General features: G+C 42.1%; 1 protein-coding gene across 8 annotated transcripts in view; it reads right to left on the bottom strand.

The window, feature by feature from the left end:
• Positions 1 to 23,675, bottom strand: part of SH2D4A (SH2 domain containing 4A) — a 60,714-nt gene that overhangs the window by 25,667 nt on the left and 11,372 nt on the right. For all 8 annotated transcript variants that reach the window (XM_027600600.2, XM_027600603.2, XM_027600607.2 and 5 more), the window contains exons 3-4: positions 17,270 to 17,429; positions 15,466 to 15,637 (exon numbers count right to left, since the gene is read on the bottom strand). In XM_027600600.2, the coding sequence (XP_027456401.1) occupies positions 15,466 to 15,637; positions 17,270 to 17,429 (332 nt within the window). The remainder of the gene's footprint in view (positions 1 to 15,465; positions 15,638 to 17,269; positions 17,430 to 23,675) is intronic.

Below are 23,675 nucleotides of genomic sequence, written 5' to 3'. Positions count from 1 at the left end.
TGACCATTGTGGTTTTGGTCTATTTGTTACAAAAGTTTCGTCTATCTTAGTTGATAAAACTGGCCATGGCAATCGCTGGTGGCACCCTTCAAGCCCTCTGTTGGGATTTTTGACTATTATGGGGAGTGCTATTAGTCATGGAAGGCCCATCATGACCAGGCACTGTGTTAGTGACTTAATAAGTATTATTTTTATTTCTCACAACATCTCTGATGGATGGGCAGCACAATGCCCAGTTACCAGAGGAAGAGACTGAATGGCAGAGGAGTTGTGTATGTGGCTGGCATCACACAGCTGACTTGTTCCAGAGTTTAGACTCTTTCCACTATGTCAACACTGTAACGATAGGAAATGAGTTGTAGGTCAAAAGTTTCTTTATGCTTAGTACTTGGCAAAAAAAATGAATCCTACAGGTTTCACAACTACTACCTACCATATTCTGTCTTGTTTTTTAATATTATAAAAGGATACATAACTGCTTTGCATCCAAAATAGTACAGTCACCAGTTCTTATTCATGAACAGGTTAGAACTGTTCCAACAGGTTTTGCGTATGCCTGTTCAAAAGCCCAGTGTAATTTTGAAGGGCTTGGACTTGCAGCCTCTGAATAAATGTCCACCATAAAGGAATGTGAGCTTTAAAAACAGGCTCAGTCTCCCTTCCTTCAATGATATAAGATCTGTGGGGCATCATTTTGCAAAAAGGATCAGTTTCTTCTATGTTGAAAATTAGGAGGCGGGTAACCACCCTCTCTTGCCTCCTCAAGCAGCGCAGATAAGGTTCCAGCTACAGTAGCTATACACCCGCCTCTCCACTGCTTTGTCACAGGAGCTGGACCCATGCAGCCGGCAGAGCTGTGGACCAAGGATTTGTCAGCGGTACGTCCACCACACTCAGCCTTTAAGCTCTCGAACAAACTCTCAGTTGTTTCCCGAATTAGCATCAGGCTAACAGGTAACTGACATGTCTCTTCTAACATATATTCTACTTTGTCAAACATTGTTCCCCCATCACTTGCCAATTACTGTCATGGGTATAATACTTTAAGCATACTGTGTGAGTTATTCTTTGTCCCTTAGAATTATTTGTTCAACTGAATGATTCATCTTATATACACATACAACATTGTTTTCTCAACACTTGCTTTTTTTTATTATCTTAATTTTTTTTCCATTATCTATCTATCACCAAAGGCAGACTACCCCAAGATGGACCACTTTGGCATGCAGATTATTTTTGAGTTAAAAGCAATCAAAACACAGCATATTCAGGAAAAGCTCTTTACCTCCCCACCTCAACTGCCTAAAAGAATTTAGATAAAGGACCTGCTCTAGGAAGAGAACTATCGCTATAGATAACTACATTACACTATGAACTAGGTATGGCAGAGAGGGAAGAACGAGCAAAGCCTGTTTGATCAAAGTCCTCTATGTCCCATTCTTTTTGAGTGGCCCAGCAAACATTTGTTCACCAAACATTTACTCCTTTTCATCTTCCTGTGAATTGCATTCCTCCCCTTTAAGTCCCAGACCCTTAGCCTCTTTCTTCTTAGTTCAGGATGATATATATATACCTCATTTTGCTTGACTGTCTTTGGAATTTCCATGTCTGTGTGGGTTTCCCATACATATGAAATTGAATTTGATTTTCTCCTGTTAATCTGTCTCATGTCAATTTGATTCTTAGTCTGGCCGGAAGGACCTTGATGGGCAGAGGAAATTCTTCCTCCCTGACACCAGCATTTCAACATTCTCACTGCTTCTGCACTTATCAGAAATGATGAGGTTATTCATATTCTTAAGATAATTCAAAACTAAGCACAGGCACATGAACCAGACAATGAAATGGATGTGATACTGGGGACTGAAGGGACGAGTGTGACCATCAGCACCATCTGCTGGAGCCAGTCAGAGTTGCCTGTCTTTCTTTGTCAGAAGGTTTCGGTTCTGTCTTCAGTATACCAAAGCTCAAAGTTGGTTCTTGAGTAGAACAGTTTGAGCATAAATAATTTCGATTAGTTTAACAACCACCCAGTTAACAACTACACGATACTTCTACTGAAGTACTTCTATATGTTTAAAATATATTGTAAACTCCAAAACTATTCACATATACTAAGAACCACATTTATAAAAATTCTAATTTTCAAGGTGAACCAAGATTTGCCATTATTCCAAAGTGCTAAAATAATATGAAGAACTAATCAAGACTTATGTAGAGCAGGTTCATTCGGATACACTTACACATTCTATAAATCCATGGAATACAAGTTCAAGTTCAATGTAATAGACTAACAATAGTATATCCAAAAGAGATTCCCTTTATTGAAAAACAAAACCAGATTACAAAGGGTCAAAAGTGATGATTAATGACGTCAATACCAGATGGAGACAATCTTAGAAATACTGTTGCCACTTTGAGCATTCTCAGAGTGAAGATGAAGAGGCTTCTTAGAGAGGGTACCACCCCTCTGAAGCTTCCATATGATGTTGTGCTCCAGGGAATATACTCTTTAGTTATTCTTATTTGTAACACAGAAGAGAGGAAAACTACCACCTACCTGCAAAATTTTTGCTTTCAAAGCACTTTCAAGTCCAATATATCATTTGACCTTCATTACCAACCCCATAAGGGTGTCAAAGCAGGTACTGACTGTCCCTCTACCAAAGAGGAAAACTGACCTGTTAATAGGTAGGAAAGCAGAGACTGAAACCCATGTCCTTTCCATGTCTACAGCTTGCTCTTTCAATGGGGTGTCTCAGAGAGAACAGATGTTCGTCCTCATGCATACAAGCCTCTGTAGCCACCGCCCATTTGCTACATTAAAGATGTGTCTGCAGCTGCTGAAACTCTAGGGGCAGAGTTACAGCAATCTTACCTGCTTCATATTTCCATTGTTTAAAAATAAAAACTGCTATCAAATATTTATGCAAAAGCTCCACAAAATAAAGTGAAAACTTGAAGGTCAGTGACATCAGAAGCTAGTGGACTTCCTGCAGACACCGAGTCAGAATGGTCCCCTCTAGCCAGCACAGGCCCAATTAGATCTGGGAGTGGAGCCCATCTGTATTGACCAAAGGGTGGTATGAATGTTTATATATAAGTATATTTTAATTACCATTAAACTTAAAAGCATGGCAATTCAAATCTATATAAGCAATTGGATTATCAAAAGATGCTGTAGCATCAGTATTACATGGTTACAAATTACATTTTCCCCCAGAGACTATGTGTCCTCTGAGGATTATTCTAGTTCTATTCACTTTTAAAATGTGATTTGAAAAATAGTTCGTTCTGGCTTTTAATTTATATTCACTCTGTTTAAAAGTAGGATTATGTAATTTATTAATTCCAAATAAACCAGAAAGCTCCAAAAGCCAGAAAATTTTTTAAGAGCTGAAATGTATTTTTTATTTGCCTGAAATTCATACACATATGCCCCACTGTATTTCAAAACCAATTATATGGTTTTATTGAGTGGGTTCTCATGTCCCACTGTGTGTTTAGCTAGCACAATCATAGGTATTGTGACAGAAATAGAAGAAATACTTTTTTTATACTGCAAATGTTTGGAGGTAGCTTACAAAAACATATACAAAAATGACAAAGATAAAAATAGGTAAACTGCGTGATCAGGGAAAACAGATAGGATATGAAGAGGAGGGAATAATTAGAAGAAATAAAAGACACTGTCCTTGCCCTCAAGGAGATTACAGTCTGGGGAGAAAACTCAACCTGAAAATTGTATGAAATATGAGAAGACAGTGTGTCATTATAATAACTCTGAGGTAAGATTATAAATACATATTGAGCTCAGAGGAGAGGGAGGCCACGGAAGACAGGAGTAAGGTTTAGATACAAAGGTGATAGGACTTGGACAGTGAAGAATGGAGAGATTTTTGAATAGGTTACCAGGGAAAGCAAAGGACATACAGAGACCAGACCTTATGCAAAATGGCTCAGCAGCAACCATCAGGCAGGCATGTTTGTGGGGAGATGGAAAACCCATGACTAATACAGAAAACGTGTAGTCTGTAGTTCGCTCATGGCCAAATGCTGGCAAGTCATGAAAGGCAAGCAGAAGTATTTACCTTGATGCTGCTAGAGGTTTCCTAATACAGAAGTGACGTGGGAAAAAGATGTGACCAGCAATCGTCTATAAGATTGGGATTATGGAGATAAGCAGGGGGGTCAGGGAGTCAGGGAGGACATGAGGAAATAGGGAGCTATACCTTGAACGGGGAGGGCAGAGGGAATGAAGAGGAAAGTAAAGTCAGGAGAGACATTAAACAGAAAATTTTTAGCATTCATTTTTTTATGGTGAAGATAAAAATGATGAATTAACAGGCTAAAACCAAGAGTTTACTTTTGAAAACAAACTACTACGTTAAGTATTTAGCCATCTTGTTCTTACATCTCATAAATCCATGGTATTCCTCAATGGACTGCAGGTTAGAATAATAACCTCCATGAAGGCAAAAGACCGTATCTGCTTAATTTACTGGTATCTGGGGCCTCAGCAAACAGAACAGTGACTGGCACTTAGTAAAGGCCTCAATAAGTATTTGGTGCATGAATGAACTCACCATAAATTCCGAAACACTTTCTCAATCATTAAAAAATATTCAGTCTAGTTTTAATATTAATCAAGAGAGAATTAAAATTCTCTGAAAATCGATGGCCTGTAACTCACCTAGTTTGCTAACCAGGTTACTGGAATAATGAGATCATCCTATTTCCAGCCATTTTAAATAAAACTTCCCAATGATGACTATAATATTAAGCATTTGAGCATACTGGGATTTAGCTTTTTCTTTCTAAAATAGTAAGAGACACAGAATAAAGGAACTGCCTCGATAAAGTTACAAAGGAGAATAATATAGAGTGGAGGTATCTTCCAAAGGCCAACTAGACTAACAGGATGGAAAATGGGACAATTTTACTAGTAAAAATATGGTACATGGTCCCTATGGAATGGTTTTTTTGAAACATGAATTAGGACAACGAATACCCTAGGGAGTCTCTTCCCTACTTTGCTAACATTGTTGCTAGTAGAGTCTATGCACGGGGACTACTGGACAGGCTGTAGTACTTAAAAGTACAACAGATGCCTGGGTGGCTCAGTCGTTAAGCGTCTGCCTTCGGCTCAGGTCATGATCCCAGGGTCCTGGGATCGAGTCCCACATCGGGCTCCCTGCTCCGCGGGAAGCCTGCTTCTCCCTCTCCCACTCCCCCTGCTTGTGTTCCCTCTCTAGCTGTGTCTCTCTCTGTCAAATAAATAAATAAAATATTAAAAAAAAAAAAAAGTACAACAGACTCTAGTATGGTGTGTAGTTTTTAGTCTTTAAATAACACATCGTCAGGGTTTATTTTGCACATATTAGAGCATCGAACTATCATATTGGTTGAACATCTGTCCACTTCCATTGCACCTTTCTCCTACAACCCTCAAAGCAATGTGCAAACAGCAGAACTGGGCAGGGATGTGCTCAGAAAATGCAATAATGCAGAACTGGTAAGGGCTGTTAGGGCAAAGCATTTCAGATATGAAAGAGTTCCAAAGGCCACCCTCACCATCTCACCAGAGACACACCTGATATATGTTCCCTGAAAAATGAAAAGAAGACAAGCAAGGGAAATAAAGTAATTATTAAATATAAAGTATAAGGATAAAGTAATAAAGGACTGGTAAGAGAATAGAGTCTTAAAAGCACGATGGCTATGGGAAGTCTTGACACAACAGAATATAGGAACCTAACTATAAATAATAGAAAATAATATTTATATCATACATAACACCATACAAAACACTTCAATACATATTGCTTCATTTGGATTGTTCTCACAACCAATCCAGTGATGCATAGCTATAATAACCACCATTGTTTAGGTAGGAAATAGAGCCCCAGACATATTAAATGAGTAAGTGGTCAGCAAGACCTCATGTCTCTAGACATGTCTCCAGGATTCATAATTTCTTCCTGGCACACTACTTCTAGTGAGTTGGATAAGCAAATTACTGTAAATATCATGCAAAATAAAGTTGTGGGACCAACTTCATAATGTGCAATTCTCAAGACGAGAAATGGTTTTCTCTTTTGTCATTTACTTTATATTAAGCATTTTATATAACATACTGCTTTTAAAAACACAGCAGCTTAAATGGTTTCTAAGGCCCTAGGATTTTGTAATTCTATCTTATATAAAATTTTATTCTACAGACTACCATGAAATTCTATTACAGTTACATGGAAACTACTTGGGTAATTGTGTAACTTTCCAATTATGGCTCTACTTTTGAATTAATAAAAACGAACACAACAAATCCTTTGTCTGTTTTTGCCTAGTATACCCAACACTTTCTCACAAAAACAATACCGAAATGCTTCCTGCAGGTATACCAGAAGGGAATATACATCAAGACAGTTACTGGTTTGTGATTCTCCCTCTTTTTTCTTCACATCTGTTAAAAAGAAAGCTACAGGTCCAAAACGGTGTCATTTAGGTTGAGGCTCCAAGTCAGTAAACCAAGACTTAATACCTAACCTAACTGCAGTTTCAACCCCCCAGAAATGTGACCTTTCAGCAGCCAACATGGGAATTTCCTGGCCAGCACTAAGAATTTTACTGATAGACCCCTTCCGTTCCCTTAGGAGGGTGACTTTGCCTAAAACAATAGATTCTTTGCTAATAATTTCCTTTTCTCCACTCCCTCTCTACTTTTCCTTTTCTGAAGCCCTTTGGAGCGCCCCTCTACTTGCTAGACAGAGATGCTGCCCAATTCATGAACCAATTAATAAGCCAGTTAGATCTTTAAAATTTGCTCAATTTAATTTTTGTTATTTAACACATCCAATTCTTTTTTTAAGATTTTTTTTTTTTTTTTTGACAGAGGGAGGCAGCGAGAGAGGGAACACAAGCAGGAGGAGTGGGAGAGAGAGAAGCAGACTTCCCGCTGAGCAGGGAGCCTGATGCGAGGCTCCATCCCAGGACCCTGGGATCATGACCTGAGCCGAAGGCAGACGCTCAACAACTGAGCAACCCAGGTGCCCCTACAAAAAGCACAAGCCACATATAACCCAAAACTTTTGTTGCTCTGCAAGTAGCACCTGGAGAAGAATAAGGGTCCAAAAAACCAATTATTTTCACTTCTTTCAAAGAAGTGGCCCTGATCTTAGTATCTTGCTTCTGAATCTCTCCTTTATAAAGGCAAACAACCAAAATCCGGTTTTAGACAACTGCTGCTTTCTGAGTAGAGAGCAAGCTTAACTTTTTGGTTTGGAAGGGATGTATGGAAGAAGGAAAACCTAAGCGGAAGTCCTTCATCATGTCTGGAAATAGTTTTACAGAGTGCTCCTTCACCACTGCCTACCAATGGGAACACAAAGCTATCACCATGGTGTCAATGTCAAGGTTACAATCAAAATGTACAGCTTAGTAGCATGTTTTTGTTATCATTCTGTTATAGTAAAATGACAGATTTAAAAACATACCAGAGCCTTGAGACAGTGCATGCACACATGTGCACGTGTGCAAAGCGGGGGTACAGATGCAAGAGGTGTCATCTTTAACTCTCGTTCTTTAAAGATATGAAGAGGAGGACTCTGATTCAAAGCGTTTTAATCTATGAGCCTCAAGGTTTTTTGGGGTTATTTTGTATTTTTTTAGGAATGCTTTGAATCCCGGATGTTTGTGTTCTAATTTTTTTAATCTTCTGTTTTGCAGTATGGTCCACTCTGAAGGCCGTTTGTACAAAAATAACAAGTAGTTCTCTGGAGATAAAATCTACACGTGAGCAGATCTAGTTTTATTCAAGGTCCCTTTCGGGGCAAGGGCAGTCAGTCTACTGATTAATGAGTTCCCAGCCTACAAATTACATATAAACAGAGAAACACAAAGGGACTTATCTTTGAATTAGCATACTCTGCCAGTTTCCCAACCACAGAGAACTGTTCTGTTCTCCCCCAGATTCTCTGACACCAGGGTGGGGAAAACACCGACAGCATTCAGAGGACTGTCTGCATCCAGGGTCCCTAAGATCTCCACTTAGCTGCAGGAGATACCCAAACTTACCCAAACTCCCCAGGAGGGGGTACCTCACACAGTGCATCATCTGTCATTTTCTCTGGCTCCTATTAACTCCCCCTCACACTTGCCTTTGCCTGGGAATGGCGTCTGCTTCCCAACCTGCATGTCTCAGAACCTGGCTGGGTGAGAGCTAAATCCTGATATTTACCACCACCTCCGGTTCAGTGACAGGCACCCGGGAACACTAAGTGTTTAACCGTGATCCGCTGAGAATCACGACACTCTCACTACATATTAAGCAGAGCATTATTTCTGAGTTTTCCAAGCACTATCACCACTGCCAAAAAATAAGCATAGGACAGGTATTTTGTAGAGGGCAACAGCTTTTCAGAATAAGAACCTTACACTCAGCTCTAATCCAGGCATTACTTTTAGCCTCCTCCTCAGATGGCACAAACCATAGAGCCTCCCGGGCCTCCAGCTCTTCATCTGAAAAGTGAAAAGGACCAAGGCTGGGCTCATGATAAAAATAGCATCTTATAACTGAAGAACTTCAGGGAATAATTCTTGCTGCTTCCATTAGATGATCCTGGGCAAGCATCCTCATGTTTATAAATTTTCTCAGCTTCCTTTGTAAAGAAACAGTGTTGCTAATTTAATCCCTATTTTATAGGGATCCTTTTTATAGTATCCTTACAGGATACTGCCCAGAGTCACAGAGCTGTCTGGGAGGACTGAAGCCTTGCTTCCCAAACGAGAGGTCTCGCCCTGGGTCAGTGGCACCGTTTTACAGTATCTGGTACTTAATCGGGCAGCCTTACCTTTGGCTATCTATTTGTTCAAATGAAAATTTTAAAGCAACATAAGTATATTCTTTAAAATTTTTTTCATAAAGATTATCTTGAGTGTGAAGACAACTGTTCTGAGACTGGACCCCAAGTTTTCTAAACCCTGAAGTGGGGATCCAACAACTCTTCTCAAAACCCCCAGATTTGCTTCTCATGGCTCTAAGGGTGAAACAGAAATTCTTCAGCCTTAGACTTGGGACAAATTTTTCATTATTCTACAAGAGATCTCCTTGGATGAATTCATTTGCTAATGAAGATACAAAATAAATCATTATTATATTGGTATAAAATAATCCAAAGGCAAACCTATAGATTGGGCTATTTAGTGTTCTGGTTCTGTTAGAAATTAGTTGGACAGTTAGGTAGTCAGGGCCAGGGTCCCCAACAAGAAGATATGGAGTCAGGACATCTAACAGCACTAACATCCTGTTTTATAGCTTAGACAGGACTGCACTAGCTTTCTGCTTTGCAGCCTTTGCAGAAGTGACTTTTGTAAAATGTCCTAAAGTAAAAGAATTAACCACAAAGTATTTGTCACCATCATGGGCAAGGGGCAGTTAAAACATAAGCTTCCAGATGTCAGCAAAAAAGACCATCCACACATGGACATTAACCTAAATAGGTAGACAGATAACGTGACCAAAGCCCTGACTGGCAGGACTCAGCACACCCTGCTTGCTGAAGATAGTTCCGCAAAAGAGCTCATAAAAATCCCTAAACTTAGAGGGGCGCCTGGGTGGCTCAGTCAGTTGGGCGTCTGCCTTTGGCTCAGGTCATGATCCCAGGGTCCTGGGATGGAGCCCTGCATCGGGCTCCCTGCTCAGCGGGGAGCCTGCTTCTCCCTCTGCATGCTCCTGCTCTGCCTAGTTGTGCTTTCTCTCTCTCTGTCAAAAAAAAAAAAAAAAATCCCTAAACTTGGAAACTCCAAGGGCAACACTCTGGGTCCCCTCCCTCTCTGGGAGCTTTATACTATTGCTCAATAAACTTTGCTTTGCTGCCCACCACTCTTTGGGCTACCTCTTCATTCTTCAAAGAGGCCGAAGTGACCAAAAACCACGGGCACTAAAGGCAGAAAATCCTGCAACAGTTCCCCAGAGGGAAGGGTACATCTCTCTCCATTTTTTATATGTAAGAAGATTAGCTCTTTCCCAGGTGGGCCAGAAGATATAGTTTTGAGTCTGGGATGGAAGGCTGTGGAGCAAAGCTCAGACTAGGATTGCCAATGGACTGGGAAAGACAATGCATACTTTATTTCCAGAAATGAGATTGGGTTCACCTCAGCCTTGTACTACTGGCCTTGAACCTCACATCTTTGCCTAAATTCTGGTTGAATATGAAAGTCCAGACCTCAGGGTGGGGCTTATCCATTGAAACTCTATAGAAACTCTCCTTTACAGCTGTACTGATATGAAAAATATTCGACTTCAGGTCATACCTATGGGCGTTGTTTTAAGGTCATGAATGTTTGGAGCCGGAAAAATATATGAGAAATCATCTCAGCAAACATCCCATCTCAACAGCTAACTGATGGCCAACAATCTGAGTAAGTGTGAAAAGGATTATTTCCAAAGCTTGCAGATAAGAACCTGCCTCAGCCAAAACCTTGATTTCTGCCTTCTGAGACCCTAAACAGAGGACCTAGCCAAGCCTTCTCAGAATTCTGACCAAAGGAGCTGTCAGATAACAAACAGGTATTATTTGAAGCCATTTGGTTTACAGTAATTTGCTGTGGCAACAATAGAAAACATACATGAGACAAGCCTGGCTCCTGTCCCATCATGTGGCCTCTCAGCACCTCAAATGCACCCTCCAGGTCCCAGCCAAAGTACTTTCTCCAGTCAGGCTGCTCTCCTCCCTGTATCACCACACATGATGCTTTCCTTTTTCTCACCACAGACAGTCTGCATTTCCCTTAGGCCTCCCCCCATCCCTGCCTTCCACAAACTAGTGGAGCCCTGGACACTTTCCAGCTAGTACTTGATTATGTCTTGCCTTACTTAGTACTAAGTCCTTCTAATCTTTCTTCTAACTCCTGAAGGATGAAGACCTTGTCCCATGCCTCCTTTGCAGCTCCATAACACCTATCATTACACGTATTGGGACCCTGATAAACACTCAGAGAAGCACTGATTCAATCCATCCATCCAAACTGTGCAAGATCTTCACCCATGCAGCCTGCATGCAGGACACACTCACAGAGAGGAGGCAAGGCTTCAAGTACTTCTAGCTGAAACAACTCCATGGATTTTTACTGGGGTTTGCAGTTTTTCAAGCATTACCAAATATATTATCTCATGTAATTTTCACAAAAAAAAACACCATGAGATAAACAAAGCAGGTATTTTTTAATTCCCAGTTTTTATAGCTGAGAACACAGAGGCTCCAAAAAGTTCAGAGATTTGCCTAGCTGGCAAATCTGCCTCGTGATAAACCCTGCCACACTGTGATGCTGTCACAGTGTGGGGCAGAGATGCTGCTCTGAAGATCTAGGAAAGAGCTGGGAGAGAAACAACACGGCGGAGCCCTGAGCTCTGGGAAGCACCACTGCCACGAAATCAGACTGTTGCAAGGTTTCCAGGCAGTTCAATGTAACTGGTTTAACCATGTCTTGCTTCTCCACTGCTTCCCCAGGCTTCCTCTTCCTCTTTCTCCATGTTTTCTTATAGGAAAAGTTCTTCTGTTTAATTTTAAAGCTAACAACGTCTAGGTCTAAAGCATTCCTGCTCTAGGGGAAAAAAAACCCATACTCTAATTCCAACAGTATGATCATTAAGATACAGATGTGAATACTTTCCTTGGGGCATGATGAGATGGCCAGAGCACTGGCCCTACATTAGAGGAGCTGGTTTATGGCCCCGGCTCCACCTCTACTCAAGCTTTGCAGAAACCACTGCCCTTGATTCGTCCACTCTGAGAGCAAGAGCCTGTTTCACACCTATGTTTGTTGTGAGCATGAAGTGAAATGGCAAATCTAAGCCTTTGACAGCTATACAGGGCTATACACATTGTAAATGTCAAATTCCTCACCTCAACCACCATCACCCCAATTACTAGCACTAAGGCAAATCTGCCTGCTTCACCAATAAATATCCCAGGCTCCCGGTCGTGCTCTCAGGATGTACTGTTTTCCTCCGGTGATGCTGGCTGTGGCATTCATTTAGGCTGATTTCACCTCATTCAAAATACTACTGGTAAACAGGGGACAATGAAGGAGTAAGTGTTGAACTTACCCGAAGTCCTACACAGACCCAGAGGGGTCCCTATGTTTGCCTTGACCCTTCCATAAGATAATCAGAGCAGAGCTAAAAAACACTGGCTGACACAAATGCAGAAATACCGTCTACTCTGATGCCCCAGTACAAATACAAGGGGTCACTATGAACCAGAAGAACTGCTTCCCATAACTGACTGACTCTACACAGGAGCTTCTACAGTGCTGAATGCACATCAATATCTGGGTTGAATTTAACTTTCCCCTACTCTCCATAGCCCTTTGGAGAGTTTAGATCAGATCAGTAAGGGGTGCTTTCAGATTCAGGTCTGGAGTTCTCTGGTGATGATCTGTCATATGGAAATTTATTACAAATCTAACAAGGCCATTTTACTTTAGTAAATCTATAGTTGGTTTTCCGTGAATATTTTTCATAATTCTGGAAGACTGAGTGCTCTTTAAACCTGTCCATGGTTATTCAGATAAGCTTCATGATCAATAACTTCAATAAAAACTGCCTGACAATTTTTCTTTTTATAATAAATTTTAGGCCATGTGTAGACAAAGTTTAAAGACATGACAATATCTTTCTAGATATTATAGTTAAAATAAATTATGGATGAAATGTGGACCTCTTTACTGTGCAAGACTGAATTGCATTTTGGAAACATATTGGATGACTCCCAAAGCTCTAGTCTTGGTTTCTCACCAGAGTTGTCTAAAGGTACAGATCTGGGGAATATGATGAATTCTGTTTTAAACACACCAGGGTTGTGATAAGAACAAAAGTAGATAAACAAAAAGGAGAGCTTTCTAACTGATTTCTGGGCAAACCACTTATCTCTTTGAGCATTAGTCTCCATCTGTACAAAAGAAATACTTGCATTGTCTATTTCACAGGAGTATTATGAAATGAAATGACCATATGAGAGAAAGTTCTGCAAACTGTCAAATTGTATACACTTTATTATTATGTATAAAATCAACTTATATCTACTGCTACCACCTCAAGTGGCATGCAGAATCCTTGATATCTCTAAACTAGACTCTCTTCCTTTAAAACTAGCTTTTCCTCCAGATGTTCCTGTTTATGCTGATAGCACCTCCATTATCCCAGGCATCTAAGCTTAGAAACTTGGGGTGTGCTAGAAAGGTTGCCCCTCCACCCACTCTGATCCATGAACGATCAGTTCAAATTTAAAAATTTCAAAAGATAAACTGACCAGGTCAAACTCTTGCTCAAAAATCTTTGACAATAACCAATTGTTCTTGAACAAAGGGGCCAAAACACAAAGTTGTCCCCAAGACCCTGTCCTGTCTGGCCTTGCCCCCCTCTCACTCAATCGTATGCTCTCCTCTGTCCCTTCCACACTCCAGCCACACAGCCTTCTTTGGGCTCTCCAAAGCCCCCTGTTCTTCCAGCTACACAAACCTTTGTCCATGTTGTCCTTTGCTGGAACCGCCAGCCCTGGTCACCCTCTGTGATCATCTCCAGCTCCATGTCCTCTGCAAAGCCACCCTGCACTTCCTGCCATTGCTCAAGTTCTAGTGTAATGGGGGTGCACAGAAACATATCCTTTTCTTGAGGTCACTTATCTTTTGAAATGATGGGTTATATGCAGTCTCTCTTTGCTTTCTCAACTATAAAGTTCATTTGGCAGTTCATTCCTTCAACTTATCTAAAGTTCAGCAGTGATTCTGTTTTTACTCCTACACTATAATCTCAATGTGTAGCACATAATGGGTATTTTTTAAATGAATGAGTAAATCAGTCAATCTTGAGATCTTCTCCTCTCACTGTGTGTGTGTGTATTACATATATATGTGTGTGTATAAAATATAACCCCTATAATATTTATGATATAGTAAAACAATAATAGCCATGGTACTTAACTTCTATTTTAATCTTTTGTTCTTTTGAAAAAAAATTTTTCTAGGAAAGTACTGTAATTCAAGCACAAAGATTAGCATGCATACTCAATGCTTTGGAAAGAGGTTTTTGGCTCTTGCTATTGTTGTTCTTCATTTTAGGGGTGCTAGAAAAGGAGTCTGCTGTTTGGAGGGAGTTTGGTATTAAATGTGGAATACAAAGCAGCCCCGGGAGAGCTTGCATGCTTCACTGAACATGTGAAGAAAGGATGCAGGTCTGACCTTGGGATATAAACCAAATTTTAGAATTTTGTACCCCTAAATATTTTGAGCCTTATATTTACAGCCCTTTATAAAGCTTCTTCACATTCCTTATATTAATAAGACAATCAAATGCAATAGTTAAGGAATGACCTAGGTGTCCTCCAGACCTCTGTTTGAATCCTGGTTCAGTCTTTTGTCAACTATAAGATCTGGGGCAGATTGAATAACCATATCTAACCTCAGTTTTCTTACCTGTAAAATGGACAAATACAGAAACAGTCCCTAGGTCATAAAGTCATTGTGAGAATGAAATGAGACATTCAGCAATGTGCTTTGCCACATCGTAAGCCCGTGAAGTAGGCAGGACAGATAACCGTGGCCCCGTGTAACTGCCTCAAATAGGTTAAGAGCACACACAACTAGTGTCACAAAGCTGGGGACCTGAATAGAAGTCAAACAGTTGCAAATCCCCTGTTAATTCTCAGTTTAATTAAATTCCTGGCAGAAGAAGGTACTTCATAATGTAGTTTTATTGTTCTTCCAAACTATAATCTAAGTGGCAAATGATGTCTGAGCTCTTTAAGCCAACTGAAACACGAGAGAATTCATACCAATTCTGATTATAAAATTCTATTGTGTTGAGGAAATAATGGTCCCCACAGTCACAGGCAAAATCTATGAAGCTAAAGAGGCACTGAGGTGTAGTCCTCACCAAAACAGGGAAGACTCCCTAGAACATAATCTGCACCACAAAGATGCCAGCGTTCTAGGACTGGGGTCAGTCAACGGCAGCCTGGGTGCCAAAGTGGGCCCTGTCTTGGTAAGTAAGGCTTTACTGCAGCAGAGCCACACCTGTTCGTTTGTGTACAGTTGTGACAGAGAGAATGTGGTCCATAAAGCCTCAAGTATTTGCCAACTGGCCCTTCACAAAAAAAGTTGCTGACCTCTGTTATAGAAGACGTATAACAGGGAAAAATAAACCCTGAAAAAATCTTAAAATGCAAAACTTTATTCCTAGAGTTCTTTCCTCACACCTTCAGTCTCATGAAAAAAACCCTTTTTTGTGAAGTAGCAGGTGAGCCAAATTTCCCAAAATGAAATGAACATCAGGGCCTTCAAGTTGGGAGGGATTTTTCCCAGAAAAGTTTATGATCCTGATGTTCAACTACATTCATCTCAGTGGTCTCACTATCTTTAACTCCCCTGGTTATGAAATTCTGCATTTTATACATATGAAAGACTCACTGGAATTTTCTCTTCTTCAAGGAGTGGTGCTGGTCTAGAGCCTTTCCCCAATTCTTCCTCTTCTGCTGCTTTCTTATAGATATTCTGAGTCTCCTGGGTATCTGGTGCTTGCAGATCATAATATTGTGATTTCATTTTCAAGCTATTGGCGAAGTCTTTGGACTGAGTTTTTCTGAAGAGAAACAAATGTGGAATTATCAAAAACATTCTCCAACATGGATAGCTTTTCCAAAGCAGATGTCTACATTCAAATTATGTGAAAAACAGTAACAGATACCATTTACTGAGTGCTTATAATATGCTAAGCCCTTTGCTAGTACTTAAAGCCATTAACTTAGGGGCACCCGGGTGACTCCGTTGGTTAAGCATCTGACTCTTGATTTCGACTCTGGTTGTGAGATTGAGTCCAGCATTGGGCTCTGTGCTCAGTGCAGAGACTGCTTATCCCTCTCCCTCCACCCCCTGGCCCCCCCAACACATGTGTGTGCTTTCTGTCTCTCTCAAATAAATAAAATCTTAAAAAAGAAAAGACATTAACTTAATCCTCATAACAACCCTATAAGGAAGGGCTTGTTATCCTTGCTTAATTGCAAGAGGCTCAAAATAATTATATTATTTATCCAAGGCCACATTGTGGCACAGCCAGGATTTGAACCCAGGCCTGCCCAACTCCTGTTCAGAAGCTAAACTACTAGATCATGCTGCCTGATGAGCAGCATACAATTCCTTTATCTCTGTATGCCCATTTATTGTTTTAGTTACAGGAGTTGGTGGGCAGCATCAGCAGCCCTCGGGACATGAACCAAGGTCCATATGTCAGCTTCTATCTCATCAGCTCAGAGAGGGCTGTCAATACTCAAGGGATAACAGGCTTCACAGAAGTCACCCTGGGCCCCCAGCAGAAGGGATCCATCATCTGCCTCACTGCTACCAGCCAAGTTACCTTCCTTTATCTCCAGTTGATTGTGTCACTTCCTTATTCAAACACCTCTACTGTCCACAGAACAAGGTCCAAAGTCCTAAATCTGGCTTTCAAGGCACTTCAGAGCATGGCCCCCTGTCTCCTGCTACTTGCCCACGTATACCCCAAACATTCAGAAGAAGTCATTGTTACCCAAAGAAACCAGACATATTCAAAACTAGGGGTCTTGATTATGCCCTCTGCCTGCAATTTCCTTCCTGACATTCTGCAGCTGGAGAACTCTACTTACCTTTCAAGGTTCAATTCAGATTTCACCTCCTTTGTGGGTCGGAATAATGGGCTCAGGTAATGCTCTGTTTATAACTTAGTTGTAGCACGTATCACAGCCTGTATCGGCTGAAGTTAGTTGTGTACCTGCCTCTTTCCCCTCCTACTGGAAGCTTCTTGTTCATCTTTGAATTCCTACCACCTAGCATAGTGTAAGCACCTAGAGGGCCTGCTTACTCAGCTGCCCACCTCTAGACAATCTTGTTTGAAGACCTGAAGCTTGAACAGCTGCTACATTTCTCACTTATATTCCTGATGCTCAGCTGTGTCAGCTTTGGTGCTCTGGCATGATTCTAGTGAAGCCAGTGATCACAGGGGAAACCACATCCAGATCAAAACTTGGATGACAAGCCAGGAAGTGGAACAGCTGATCTGATTGCATTGTGGGAAGGAAGGGAACCATCAAAAGTGTAAAGAAACTTGCCAGAGAGATCTATAGTGGCTTCTGTGACTCTCAGATCTCACCTCACTCTCCCTCCAGATACTCTGAAAAAGAGGCATCTTTGCATCATTTTATAATCTGGCCAGCCTCTCACGGGTTTGTAGATCTCATACCTGAGCTCTTCTGCTTCCCACTCTGCTTTCAGCTGGGCCCTCTCAGCAATAACTTCATTACAGATCACATCGTAAGGTTTGTCGAGATGGTGTTCGCCCATCACCCAGACCCAGACTTCCTTATCGGCTCCCAGTTTCCAATGAACAGATTTGCCGTTCTCTGCAAGCAAAACAAAATTTTGATTGGACAAATATCTTTAGTCATGGGTTATTATGTTTGCCATCATTAAAGTATTTAGGGTCTTTAGGAAAAAAAATGTTAGATGAGACAAAGCACTTCCAATCTCCTCAGGAAAAAGCGGCAGTCCCAGGGAGCAATGGAGGTGGTAGCGGTGGGGGGTGGCTGCAGCAGTGTTTGTTTTAAAATATGAATATGAGGGCTCCTGGGTGGCTCAGTTGGTTGAGTGCCTGCCTTCAGCTCGGGTCATGATCCCAGGGTCCTGGGATCGAGCCCTGTGTGGGGCTCCCTGCTCAGTGAGGAGTCTGCTTCTCCCTCTCCCTTTGCTCCTTCCCCTGATCATGCACTCTCTCACTTTCTCCCCCATGCTTTCTCTCTCTCAAATAAATAAATAAAATCTTTAAAAATATATATTTTTGAATGTGTCCATTTTGTAACTAAAGAAGGCAAGATGGGGAGAAAGCATGCAGTTTGTGGTACCATCAGCTATTAGAATCTCTAAGGTCTGAGAGTCTTCTGGAACCCCAGAAGTACACAGCTGCTCCAGGGTTTGGTACTTCATTTTAGAATTAGACTGGCTTTAGTTTAAATCCTAGCCCTGCCACTTACTAGCTGTGTGACTTGGACAGATTATTTAATCTCTCTGAGCCTCAATTTCCTCATCTGCAAAATGGGAATACAACCACCTACAATGCAGGACTGCCATGGGGAGCAGGCTACGCCAGCTATTTCCCCCAGTGCCTGCCACATAATAGGAGTTCATGAGAGGTTAAGTGCTACTGTCGCCCTACTGTTTACTTCTAGGGCTGCTGGGAGATTCACACCAGCTTGTGAGAAGATAATACTACTGGTAGTGTGATACTTGGTGAAGCTACTTAAATGACCCTTGTTTACAATTGGTCGCAGGGGTTGTATTACATTCTAGTTCCTGGACTTCTGAGATGCAGCCACACAGGTCATGCTCCCTGAACCCCGGGGGAATGTGGAACACACCCAGGAGAGGCCAAGATGTGCAGTCCCTAAATCTAAAAGCCCCCAGGCAGCCCTACCGAGGGCCATTATGGTCCATGTTGTGGTCAAGATCCCTGGGCCTTACAGACCTTAAACTGGCCAGTGGTGTTGAGTGTGGGTAAGAGGGCACCTGACGAACACAGGTGTTTAGAGGTTAGAAATCCACACTGGGATTGTGTCCCGTCTTTGTACGTTAAGTAGAAGGTTTCCAATTAAAGGATCTTCTGCCAGTGAAGTGTTGACCTACTTCCTACTGTTGCCTCAGGATACATTAAAAAAGCAGGCTGCTCAAACTCAGATGTGTTCTTTATTTTGGCACTTTCTACCCTCCTCAGGGCAATGAAGACTTTATACAATCTAATAAAATTCTAAATAGGATACTGGGGCAGGGGGGAGGGGAGACAGAATCTTCACTCTAAGAGGAGGCAAATGTATCACTCAGAAGGCAGCTGACCTCACACTACCTTCCCAAGTAGAGAAACAGTGAAAGCAGCCCCAGGTATGAAGGGAAGATCAATCCCAAGTGTGCCCTCATGGGGATGGGCCCTGGTCAGCTCTGGCTCTGTCTGAGGAGATGCCAAATGGTCCACTAACTTTAGAAAGTTGTCATACCTCATAAAACTCCCTTTATTACACTCTCTCAGGGCATCTAATAATATTTTTTACTACATCCATCTCTCAACCTTCACCTAAGTAACTCTCTACCAATATTTCTGACAGCAGGAGAAAGAAGCCCTGAGAGGAGAGTGGCAGAGGGCTAGGGGAGCAAGAGGGAGGACCCGGGATTCCCGCAGCTTTGCTCCATATGGCAGGACACATTCTCTCTGGGGAGCGCCCCAGGCTGTAGCCGGGGGTTATCACTCTTAGGGGAAGAAGGTGTTGCCCTGAAGGGTGAGGTGGGGGAGAAATCCCAGAATCGCCTGTGAACAGAGGGTGCTTAGAAATTATAAGCAGAGAAGACTGCCAAAGGATAGGGCTAGAGCCTTGACATTTTAGAAGCAAGGGAGTGGTAAGAGTATGGTGAAGGTAAGGAAATTATGGTTTGGAGGCAAGAAAAAAGAGAACTGTCAGATTTAGCCAGATGCCAAAAGAAGGGCTCTCGACAGAATGGCACTGACAATAATCTCTGTGTTGAGTGCTCCTCACCTTCGGGAGCTCTTCAATGTTGCATGAGAGCACAGAGATTGGAAGGCCTTCAAGGGCTTCCCCACGACTCCCAAAACTTAGTGGAGGCTGCTGGAGAAGTTATTCTAGTAAAATGAGTGTTAGCTCCAATACCCTCAGTTTTACACCAAGATGGGGGAAGACTACTCAGGCCTCTGTGTAGTTCATACCACAAAAACTTGTTGAGTTTCTAACTCTGAGCACTATGCGGATGAGCTAAATGCTGCAGGCAACACAGGGATAAAACAGATGTGGCTGTTTTCCTGCATAGAGTCTGCGAGAGAAAGAGCAAGGCGTTCTGTTACTTACTTTAATGAATTTTATTGCATATCTACTATGTACCAGGCACTGAGGTAGATGTGCTTAAGTGCTTATGAATAAGACAGACCAGCCCCTGCCCTCCAGGAACTTATATTCTAGCTGGAGACAGAAACTGAACACTTAATTATAAAAGTAATACAACCGGGGAAGAGGGTGTGAAAGGGTACTATGGAAATGCTTAAGAAGAACTGATCAGTTTGAAGGACCAGGGGAACATACATTATAACCACAATAGATTTTAAATCCAGTGAGGATTCGCGGAATGGAGAAATTGCTTTGGAAGCACACAGAAGAAAAAAGTTCTTTGTATTGAGTTTTGGAGGATGGACATGGAATTTAGACAGAGAGGAGGGTGTAAGTTTGGTGACCTACACAAAGATGGTGTGCTCAAAGATTGGAGAAGGAAATCAGTGAAGGGCCATAGGGAAGCAGTGAGAGCCGTGAGAGCTGAAAAGAGCTTTAGATGTCACCTGGTCATGGATGGGCTGAGGATCATGCAGGGTGCAGAGAGCCACAGGCGCAAGTCCCAGACCCCTGCTAAATGATTTAAATGTAGGCCCTGCACTGCATAAAGCCAGAAAGTGGTGTTAAAATCCGTGTTTCTACCAACTCTTTATGTGACCATGTATATACCTTATCTCTCTGAGCCTGAGTTCCCTCTCTGATAAAACAGAGGTAGTAAGTCAGACCTCACAGGCCTTTCACGTGATAAATGCTCAAAAATATTAGTTCCATGTTCTTGATTAAATGACCAATGAAGAGTCCATGACTGTCTCCGTGCAGATGGTGCCAGGGTCAGAGAAGTGATTTAGGAAGTACCTCATGCCACATCAGCATGTGGAGTGGATCAGAGAAGTAGGAGGGAGCTGTCTAGTGGCTGAGTGGGTACAGAATGGGGGAGACATGAGGGGGGAAAGACCAGGAGTGAGGTACCCAGGGCCTGAATGAGGGAAAGGTCAGTAAGATTCAGGTGGCTGAAGAGGAAGGACTCAAAGATGATGCCAACATTTTGAGACTTACTAACTGAGAGGATGGCGGGGTAATGAGCAAAAACAGTGACATCAAGAAAATAAATTTGTTGGAACTGTTTTGGAAATGAAGAATAAATTATTTTTAATTTTACTAACAATCTAAATGGAGAGCTTCAGTAGGTATCTGAACTATAGCACTGGAGTTCAGAAATGCTGTGGAGACCGACAGTATGAATTTGGGAAATACTTTATAGCTGTCATCATTGAAGCCACTGGTGTAGAAGAATTGCAAAGGGAATGAAGCCTAGTGAGAACCTTGGAAAAGCACGTGCTCCATTCGGGAGGCAAAAGGGAAGAAAAAGAACATCCTGATTAAAACAGCAAAAAACAAAAAAAAAAAAAGGATTTCTGATTCCTAAACACAAGATAATACAGGAGCCTGGAGAGAATGCACTGCCATGCAGTCAAGAGAGATGGTGCTCCATGCCCTGGAGACATAGAAAGGGGGATGGAGACCCCTGAGGAGGGTCTCAGAAGTCTCTGACCTCAGAGAGTATTTTTAGGGAGACAGGTGGGGGACAGGCTACAAAAGCAGGACAGAAAGGATGGTAAAAGGTGGAGTTGTGAGTAAGTATGTGCTCTGGGGAAGTTTACTAGCAAGGAAGTAAAAGAAAATTCAGTTATTTGTTCAACAAATATTTACTGAGCATCTGCTATGTTCCAGGCACTTTACTACAGTCCTATGAGACATAAAGGGCAGCTTAGGAGTATGGACAGTTGAAAGATTTCTTTAAATAGAAGAAACAGGGACAAGCTTTACACTTGGGGTTTTGGGAGGGGAGAGCAGAAGGATGCCAGGGACCAGAGCAGGGGAATGATGGCAGGAGGAGTGTGCAGAGAATAGGTAAGGAAGAAAATGTTGACAAGAAGAGGAGAAAAAGCTCCTGTCTGCTAAGAGCTGAAAACTGATAGACCTACACCCACATTTCTGTCCCCAGTGTACTTCCTCAAGGTAAAGTTATACACTTAAGAGATCCTACTGGGGCAGGTACTGCATCTTATAATTTAATGCTATCCACACATTCTGGATTTTCTGTCTACTTCACCTTGAAATTATATGCAGTCTTTAATCAGAGGACAGTAAGAGAGGGACCTTTTCATAGCACTTCCATTTAATTATAAGGTTTGTCCCCAGTCCTTGAATCATGTTTGTATGCTACAGTGTTCTTCATGTTTGCTAGCTTAGGGATTCTTAAGAACTTCTAAAACCAACTTTTCTAGAACAGTGGATCAGTCCTGCTTCATACCACACCACAAAGAAGCGCTGCACAGAGACTCTCATCCTCACCTCATTCACCATATACTATCTCTAACGAGGCAATGTTGTGAAATATCACATAAAAAATGGGGCAACACATGTCCCTGGCATGGGAATGGCCAGGCTTACTCCAGTCTTAGTGTGTGACACTGCTCACATCATCATTGTGTCTGACTTCTCCCCACACGGTGGTGCCCACCAGCGGTGCAGCAGGACAGACTGGAAGTATCAGTGTGGATCATCTCGGGTGCAGGTTAATGCAACTCCCAGGGCTCTCCCCAAACTATGACTGTGATTCAGACAGTCAGCAACTGGTCTCTACTCCAACGAGATCCAGTTCAGAAGGACAACCATAGTAACCGGCAAGGATAAGAGATGGAGAGAGAATTATATACCACGTCCCTACAAAGAGAAGACCAAAAACTGAGTGATGCCAGAGCATCAACACCAGGGGCCTCCTAAAAAATTTATGTATTAAACACAATGGGAGTATCATCAGGGCTGACAGCAGCACCTATCAGTGCCCAGTTGTTAAAATATGATATACTTCCCTAAACTCCCAACCTCTCAAGTATCTCCTGCCACTCTGTCCTCTCCTTTAGGGACCCCCACCCCACATCCAGAAATGAAAAGATGAATGCCAGGCTGGTGGGCACCTTTAGGACTCAATCAAGTACTATAGCCATGTCCCTTCTAACTGATGCCCATGCCATGTCTCTACCGTTAAATATTCAGAGTACCACCCAAGGCTATTACTAACCCCATCTTACATTGAGGAAGTTGAGGTTCAGGGAGGGTATTTAACTAGCCCAAGATCACAGAGCTAGTGAAATTAGAACCAGAATTCAAAACCAGTCTGTGAGACTGCAAGACCTGTGTTTAAGGCAGCCTCATAATGCACTGTCCAAACTGAAACACTTCTGAGAGCAAAAGGGAAATCCACCAAAAGGGATGCCAGGACAACAAATGTAGGGCTTTGGCGGGCTAGCTTGAGCATGGGGTCACCATCACGTTCCCCACCAGCCCTGACGAGCAGGACAGGCCAGGAGAGGGCGAAACCCAGCCCCACGTGCTTGCAGAGTCCCATAGAGACTTGCTGAAATTACTTACAATTGTTGCTTTCCCCATTGTTTGCTAGATTTGTTAACCTGGGTTCATAATCTTATAGTTGCTAATACCAAAGTCCATCTTAAAATTTTAAATAATTGTTATGTTTATTTTAGAGACAAAAGGACAGAAAGGAAGTTGGAGAACCTGCACGGTGCTTGGGCCCAGGAAAGCAGGTGGTGCTGTAGACAAGCGAAAACTTGAGTCAGGAGAGGAGACCAGCTTAATCCAGGGACTCAGGAAGGTGAACAGGAAGAAGAGATTAGTAATTACCCACAGGTGGGTGCTCACCATGGAAAAAGATAAGCCCAGCTAAACTACTAAGCCCCGAGTTAG

This window comes from Zalophus californianus, chromosome 2, assembly GCF_009762305.2.
Source record: "Zalophus californianus isolate mZalCal1 chromosome 2, mZalCal1.pri.v2, whole genome shotgun sequence".
In the NCBI taxonomy this organism is placed as follows: domain Eukaryota; kingdom Metazoa; phylum Chordata; class Mammalia; order Carnivora; family Otariidae; genus Zalophus; species Zalophus californianus.
Note: the sequence above shows the minus strand (reverse complement) of the source record. Positions and strands in the feature narration are given on the sequence as shown.